Consider the following 7,934-nt stretch of genomic DNA (forward strand, 5'->3'; position numbering starts at 1 on the left):
AGAACCCAGGGGACATCGGGGTGGGCTTGTGCCGCCGCACAAGAGCCAGGGGGACATCGGAGGGGGGGAATTGTGCCGGCGCACAGCAATTCGGGGGGGACGGGATGGGTTTGTGGCAGCGCACAGCAGCTCCAGGGGTCTCGGGATGGTGAAGCCAAGGTCGGTCTCTGTGTCCCCGAGCCCCCGGGGGTGGCGCAAGCACCGTGATGTCACACTGCCCGGGGAGGGGACACGGGGGGAGGTGCCCGGTGAGGCCGGGGAGGGGCGCGCGGAGCGGGACCGGCCCTGGCGGCTCCTTCTTCCTCCTCCTCCTCCTCCTCCTCCTTCTTCTCCTCCCTTTCCTCCCACCTCCTCCTCCCCGTCCTGCTCCCAGGATGCGCGGGGCCGTCCCCAGGCTCAGCCTGACGCTGCTGGCGGCGGAGAGCGGCGCCCGTGAGTGAGCGCGCAGGATGCGCGCAGGATGCGCGGGGGCGTGCGGGGCTGCGCTCCGGCGGAGGGGAGGGGGAAGGCCCGTGGGAAGGCCCGGGACCCTCGGGGTGGCCCCCTTTGCGGCCATCCCGGGGGTCCCGAATCACCTCCGTGTACCGGGGAGGGGGGGGTCACCCCTGCGCCCCGCGCTTGGGGAGATGCGCGGTTCTGCTCCCGGCATCCCCGCGGGCCCGGCCGTCCTCTTGGATTTTTTTTTTTTTCATCTTTGAAAAATGGATTTTGTTTTTTTTTCCTCCCGCTTATTTATTTATTTGTTTATTTTGGAGCCCGAGCTTTTTATCAGAGCCTTCCTGGGGGCCGGGCCCCTCGGTGGCGGTGGCTGTGCCTCAGCTGACAAAGCCACCCGGAGCCGGCAGCTGGAGATAAGCCCAGGAGAAGGGCTGCGAGCACCCTGGACGGGCTGGGAGATGGAGTTTCTGGCGGGAATGGCTCTAAACTGACAGAGAGCAGGTTTACATTGGATATTAGGAGGAAATTCTTCCCTGTGAGGGTGGGGAGAAGCTGGCACAGAGAAGCTGTGGCTGCCCAGCATCCCTGGAAGTGTCCAAGGCCAGGTTGGACAGGGCTTGGAGCAACCTGGGATAGTGGAAGATGTCCCTAACCATGGCAGGGAGTGGAATGAAAGGAGCTTTAAGGTTCCTTCCCCCCCAAACCATTCTGGGATTCTCTGGTTAAGAGTGGCACCGCTCAGTTGCTGGGGGGGTGTGGCTGTGTCATCCCTCAGCAGCGCCTCTCTGCCCTTCTCCAGGGCTCTGTGCCATCATCCACTACCTTGTCCGTGGGCAGCTGGGCTGGTTTGGGCTGAGCATTGCCTGCCTGGTGCCCGGCTACGCCGCGCAGCTCCTCAGCATCCTCTGGTTCCGGGCAGACGGACACGCACCCGGCTGCTGCCTCCTGGCGCTCCACCTCCTGCAGCTGGGCCTCTGGAAGCGGTGAGAGACACTCCCCGCCATCCACCCACGCCCCACAACCCGGGTGCAGCCCCAGATTTCCTCCAGCCAGGGTGGGCGTCCCGTCACGGTGGCTCTTGCAGGTACTGGGATGTTCTGCGGGCGGCGGCGAAGACGGGCGGCGGTGCCGGGGAGCTGCTGGCTCAGGTGGGGGATGTTTGTGTGCTGCGGCTGCTGGAGGCCCTGCTGCAGACCCTGCCTCACCTTCTGCTCCAGGCCTATGTCGTGGTGGCCGTGGAGCCAGCAGGCTTCATCCCTGGTGAGTTCCCAGGAGGATGGTTCAGGGGTGGGGCGTTTGGGTGAGGGATGTGTGTGCCCTCCGGATGCAAAGGGACTGGGAAGCCTCGATGAGAAGCAGCAGGGACAAGTGTGGCTGAAAGATCTGCTGTGGCTGAATGCAAAGGTGGCTGCTTTACCCCAGAGGTGTACTTTCATGTGTGCAAAGAGGGAGGTTGCAGTGTGGAGTCACAGCATGTGCAAGGTCACACTCATTGTCCTTCTCTGGTCCAATGGCAGTGACTGGGCTGGAGCTGCCCTGGGGCTGCAGAGCTCTGTCCATGGAGACAGCACTCAGAGGATATCCACAGGGAGATGCCAAGCACCAGATTTAGCATGATTTAGTTGAAATGCTCATTTCATCCCTGGTAACATTCAAGTCACGTTGGACAGTGTCACCGTTGAGTCAGGAACGAAGTGACACATAAAGTGTAACTCTCTTCAGCAGGCTAATCCTGAGTTTATTGGAAACCCATTCCTTTTTATACACTGTTCTGATACAGCTGGACCTGATTGGTCATTTAATCAACACCCCATCACCACTGGCTAATTAAGAAGACAACCTTTGGTAAACATCTTATAAGAAAACAACTGTTCAAAACACCAGCTGCAAGATTAATTCTTTCTCTCAGACTTGTCAAAATTATTCCCAGAAGAATTCCTGGGAAAGTTTATCTGGCTTTCTCTGTCTGACCAAACTGTTGCAACCACAGGACAGGGCTCTGAGAAACCTGGTCTGGTGGAAGGGGTCCCTGCTCATTGCAAGGGATGGGCCTAGATGGCCTTAAGGTCCCTTTTGAGATTCAGTTTATAGGATCAAGGGGTTTCTGGTTTGTATGGGGGTGCTGTGCTACCAACACCTCCTTAACACAGAGAATTTGCCCTGCTGTGCCTTTGGGCCTCCATCAGAGCCCTGACTGCCCCTGTCCCCACACAGGTGTCAGCGCGGGGCTGTCCCTGCTGTCCCTGGCCTGGGCTTTGGTCTCCTACAGCCACTTCACCTTCCTGATGAAGCCGGGACACTTGAGCCCACCAGCTGCTGTCATCCTGTGCCTGCTGCTCTGGAGGACAGGGATGCTGGGGACCCGGGTCCTGGCCCTGGTGCTCTTTGCCAGGCTCTATTCCTTCTGGGTTTTCGCTGTGGCAGGTAAGACCTGAGATCCTGTTTTCCACATCCCATCCCAATGTCAGCCCTGTGATGCTCCTGCTGCTGGGACTGTTTGCAGCCTCCCCCAGGAATGGCTTTGCAAATCCAGTCCCTTCTCCCTGCAGGGGTCCACTGGCTGCTCATGTCCTTCTGGCTGGGGGCCCAGCAGACAGATATCGTGGCCCAGCCGTGCCGCTGGAGGCTCTTCAACTGCCTGCTGGGAGCTGTGTACATCTTCTGCTACATCAATGTCCGGCCCGGCCCCTCCAGGACCAGGGTGGCTGTGTTTTATGCAGTGAGTACCTGGAATTGTTTTGTATTCCGCTTGGATGAAACTGCTGGGGACAAGAAACAGCTTCAAACTCTCCATTTTCATCTCTCCCATCACCACTTGCTCAAAATCCAGCATTTTACTGTGTCCTGACAAAGCCACGTGCTCACCAAGGTGGATGTGCCTTCTGCGCTGGCTTTGATTCCTCAGAGGCAGCCTTACAATGTCAGTGGTAAAAAGCAGGTGAAGACCTTGCAGAAAGTTCAGTTTGACAGCTTCTATGTTTTAAGTGATAAATTAGGTGCAAAATGTAACAGCAGAAGTGCTCAAGGCAGGGTTGGATGGGGCTGGGAGCAACCTGGGGTAGTGGAAGGTGTCCCTGCCCGTGGCAGGGGGTGCAATAAGATAAACTTTAAGGTTCCTTCCAAACCAAACCATTCTGTGATTCTAAGAATCGATGAAAATCTAATCTAGGAAATCTGTGTTTTCTGTTATGAGAGATGGCTTTATCTAAAGCCATCAGAAGGATATAAGTGATGAGTCTCTTCCCTCTGCCTTGCAGATAATGCTGATGGAGAACACGCTCCTGCTGCTCTTGGGCACCCGGTTCCTGCAGGCAGAGCTGAGGAACAGCCTGACTGTGACTGGGGCTGTCATGTCAGGGTCTTTAATAGGTAAGAAATTCATTTTACAGCCTGGATTGCACATTTTGAGAAATGAGCATCCAGTATCCCGTGCCAAGTCCCTTTCCAGCTCTCCTGGAGCCCCTTTAGGCTCTGGAAGGGGCTCTGAGCTCTCCCTGGAGCCTTCTCTTCTCCAGGTGAACACTCCTAGCTCTCCCAGCCTGGCTTCAGAGCAGAGGGGATCCAGCCCTGGGAACATCTTTGTGCCAAGCAGGGTCATATTTTCCCAGAGGGATGGGGGCAGAGGGACTCTCAGTGCAACTCCTCAGCCCTCAGATCAACTGCGTTAAAGAAATGGGATGGAAAAGGAGAAATTCCTGTGGTCTTGCATAAGTTTAGGGTATAAGTAGGAAGCTGTCTTAAAAACTTGCTGGTTTAAAGGCCAGAGGATGGGGATGCTGTGACATGGAAGGTTTCTTTCATTACACATCTCCCTGCTGGGCAACTTTCAGTCTGCAAATTAATCCAGATTAAATTTGGGGTTGAGTGTGCACTTCCTTTGCCAAAATCTGCTCAAGTGGGATTCTTGCATCCCAGTAAATGCTGGAAAGATGTGCTGCTCATACACCTGATTCTCAGCAGCATCTTTGCACAGGTCTTGTTGATCTGGAGGTGCCTCAAGGTCTGGCCTCCTCTTCACAGCTGACAAAAATGCTGCTGGGACTCCTCAGTGACACTTTTCTGCTCCTTTCCAGGTGCCACAGCTCTGGTGATTTACTACAGCCTGCTCCATCCCAAGTCCACAGAGATCTGGCAGGGATTCCTGGAGACAATGTGCAGTGCTGCAGCAGCTGGGGATGAGGAGGTGTCTGGAGAGAGCTCCCAAGCTGGGCAGAGTTCAGGGACTTTGGGAGATGAGGAGTCCTTGCCAGTGGAAGGGGCCAAGACAGAGCCCAAAAATGAGACCAGCTCATCGCTGCTGCAGTCCAAAGGGTGTTTGGAGGACAGCTGGACAGACCATCACCACTGGCTGCTGGTGAAGCTGGCCTTGAAGACGGGAGATGTGTCTGTGATCAACGCAGCTTTTGGGGATGGTGGCGTGGGAGAGGCTTTTCCTGGAGGATGGATGATGGGGAAACCCCCTGGTGCTGAGCCTGGGGCAAACTCTTCCCTCCCCATGAGGGACATCCATCCCTCTGGACTGGCAGTGGGGAATGGAGGAGGCATCAAAGCCAGCGCTGGTGCTCTGGGAATGGCACAGGAGGATGGAGCAGGGCAGGAGCCTGATTTTCCCCCATCCACATCCCATCCCAGTGGCTTCTCCCCGGATTCAACCGAGAGTTCCTCTGTGTATTTCAGTGCAAGTGCAGGAGGCTTCGCCTCGCCTGGGACAGGGACAGCCACAGCCACAAGCATGGCCCTGGTGCAAAGGGACAGCAAAGCTCAGCCTCCCCCAGGCTGCCTGGGAGAAGGAGGAGGAGGAAGAGGAGGGGATTTATCCCTTGGGACAGCCAGCATCAGCTCAATCCTGGGCGCTTGTGCCCACAAGCGTCTGCAGAGAAGCTCTTCCTTTGGCAACACAGGCAGCTGTGGGGTGGCAGGTCTCCCCAAAGAGGGCTCAGAGCCCACAGGGACAGAGGGTGCCCTTGTGGGGTGCCATCACCTTTGGGACACCCACCCTTGTGGCCCACAGGGGACTGTGGTGAGGAGCAAGCTGAGGTCACCATGCTTCACCTCCACCCCTAAGGCTGGTCCTAAATGCTCCCAGCGAGGACTGGGGGAGCTGGAAGAGGGGACAGACCTGTCTGGGTTACCAGAGTGACCCAGTACATGGCTGCACGGTCACCTTGGGCCAGCCTTGGGGTGACTGTCTCATCAACAGGGCATGGCAGGAGGTGGTGGGACAAAGACTGTCCCCGCGGTGCCCCTGCCATGGGGCAGATGTGCTCCTCCATCACTGGGACTTCACCTTCCCTCCCAGTACATCTTCCAGTGGCAGTCTTGAAGAACTTCAAAAGCCTTAAAAAGCCCTAAAAGACCAGGGCTGGTTATTTATTGAGCTTATTTATGTCGCAGACCTGCCAGGCAGCCAGAGCCTTCTGCCTTTGGTGTATTTGTGACAATGACTTGAGGCGTGTCCCTAAGCCAGTGCCTGCACAAGCTGCTGGCCTGTCCCAGTTGCTGTCTCCAGGGGCTGCAGTGCTGGCCAAAGCAGTTTTCTCAGGACAAATAAGTGCCTAAATGAGAAAAATGATGGGTTTTGCTCTCAGATGTCCTTCCTTCTGGGCAGAGTAAGGCCTCAAGTAAGGCTCAGCATTGCTTGATTGTTTTTCTCCATCAGGTTTATCTTGAGGCCTTTACCAAATCCATTTTTGGGATCACATAGGATTGCAGATTCTCTTCCTGCTGCAGACCAGAACCTCAGAACCTGGAATTACAAGCCATGTCCTGCTGCTTGCCCACTGTCCTGCCTCCTCAAGTGGTCTTTTCTCTCCAGCCTCCTCCTTGTCTCCTTCCAGCAGATCACAGGACCCCAGAATTATTTGGGTTGGAAGGGGCCTTAAAGCTCATCCAGTTGCAACCCCTGCCACGTGCAGGGACACCTTCCACTAGACCAGGTTATAATCCACATCTGCCTGGATGCTTCCACCTAAATTTAGGCCAAATCTCAAACCTGTTCTACTGCCATCATAAAACCCGCAGTGCAGGCAGGGTTTATTTGTGTCAGGAACTAAACCCATCAATACCTTGGTCTCAGAAATAGCCAGTGCTTCCCAGCAGGCTGGCTGGGCATGGAGTTGTGCCCAGGGCACAGGTTTGTGCCCAGGACATGGCTTAACATGTTAACTGAGGTGTAATCAGCTGGATTCACCACCAAGCCTGAGTGCCAGCTGGAGCACATCTGGCTCTGCTCTCCAGCTGTTGTCCTGCTGTGGGCAGGACTCTGCTGCTGCCACAGGGCAGGAAAGGCAGCAGGGAGGGCACAGGCATGTGAAGAATTATTTAAAAAAAGCTTCCACATTGCATTCACTGCTCAGGGCTCAGCCAGCCAGATGTTCCCTTGGGGCACGGAAAACCCAGTTGGTGCTGAGGATGGAGTGAAGCCACATTCCAAGGGAATGAAGGCTCCCTGCCTCCATCTGGACCCCAGCCCCCTGTGCTGTGCCTGTGCTCTGCAGGCAGGAGCAGTTCCAGTGGCTTTTCCAGAGCCCTTGTCACTGTGTGGATCACAGAGAAGGCAGCAGTGCTGCCAGGCCATTGCAGGAATTTTTATCTAGCTTGGTTTTCTACTTTTGATAATATATAATTATGCTTGAAAACACCCCAAACCAGCCTTTGCTGTGTCTGTGTCTCATGTTGGGGGTGAAAATAAATGTGGAGGTGTCTCTCTTCCCACTCTTGGCTCTTGCAGCCCCAGGATGAGTTGTCTGTCGGGATTTCCAGTGGGAGGGTGGAGAAGGGACCTGGGCAACAGGATCTAGGGGAATGGCATGAAAATGTGTCAGGGAAGGTTAAGGTTGGGTGTTAGAAAAAGATTCAGAAAATGTTTAATTCATTAAACTCTCCCACAGGCCAGTCAGAAAGGAAACAGACAATTCTGAGAAAGTAAAGAATACTTTTGTGCACAGGAATAAATGTGGACTTTGATTTCTCAGAGCACATCCACAGTGCAGAAGTGCACTGTGAGCTGATACCTCTGACCTCGGATGAAGTGGTTGTGGAAATCCTGGATAGATCAAGGAATAGCAAAAGGAAGAGGGGAATCTAGGGACCGAGGGTGTAGGGATGAGGGTGTTTGTGTGAGGGGTCTGTTCCCACAGCTTTGCTCCCTGATGATGAGAGTTGGTCACTGATGAGCCATGCCCCACCTTCTCATTGGGAGCAATATGAAATCAGGATTAATTTCAGTCTGCAAATTAATCCAGATTAAATTTGGGGTTGAGTGTGCACTTCCTTTGCCAAAATCTGCTCAAGTGGGATTCTTGCATCCCCATAAATGCTGGAAAGATGTGCTGCTCATACACCTGATTCTCAGCAGCATCTTTGCAAAGGTCTTTGCAAAAGATAATATGGATTGTCTATCTTTAAAGGCTTCCAGCCTGAGAGCCCTATTGCAACCAGGGGCCAAGTCCTGCATGCTGGTACAATCCCAGCACTGAGCCACAGGTGTCTGTAGA

At 54.7% G+C, this 7,934-nt stretch overlaps 1 protein-coding gene across 1 annotated transcript; it reads left to right on the forward strand.

The window, feature by feature from the left end:
• The first annotated feature begins 374 nt into the window (after window positions 1–374).
• On the forward strand, window positions 375–7,085 carry XKR5 (XK related 5). Its single transcript, XM_064411620.1, has 7 exons — window positions 375–432; window positions 1,238–1,421; window positions 1,523–1,698; window positions 2,653–2,862; window positions 2,988–3,157; window positions 3,696–3,807; window positions 4,512–7,085. Exons 1-7 carry the CDS (start codon window positions 375–377, stop codon window positions 5,576–5,578), a joined length of 1,977 nt encoding a protein of 658 aa, XP_064267690.1. The 3' UTR covers window positions 5,579–7,085.
• Window positions 7,086–7,934: the final 849 nt, after the last annotated feature.

This window comes from Passer domesticus, chromosome 3 (assembly GCF_036417665.1).
Source record: "Passer domesticus isolate bPasDom1 chromosome 3, bPasDom1.hap1, whole genome shotgun sequence".
NCBI lineage: Eukaryota > Metazoa > Chordata > Aves > Passeriformes > Passeridae > Passer > Passer domesticus.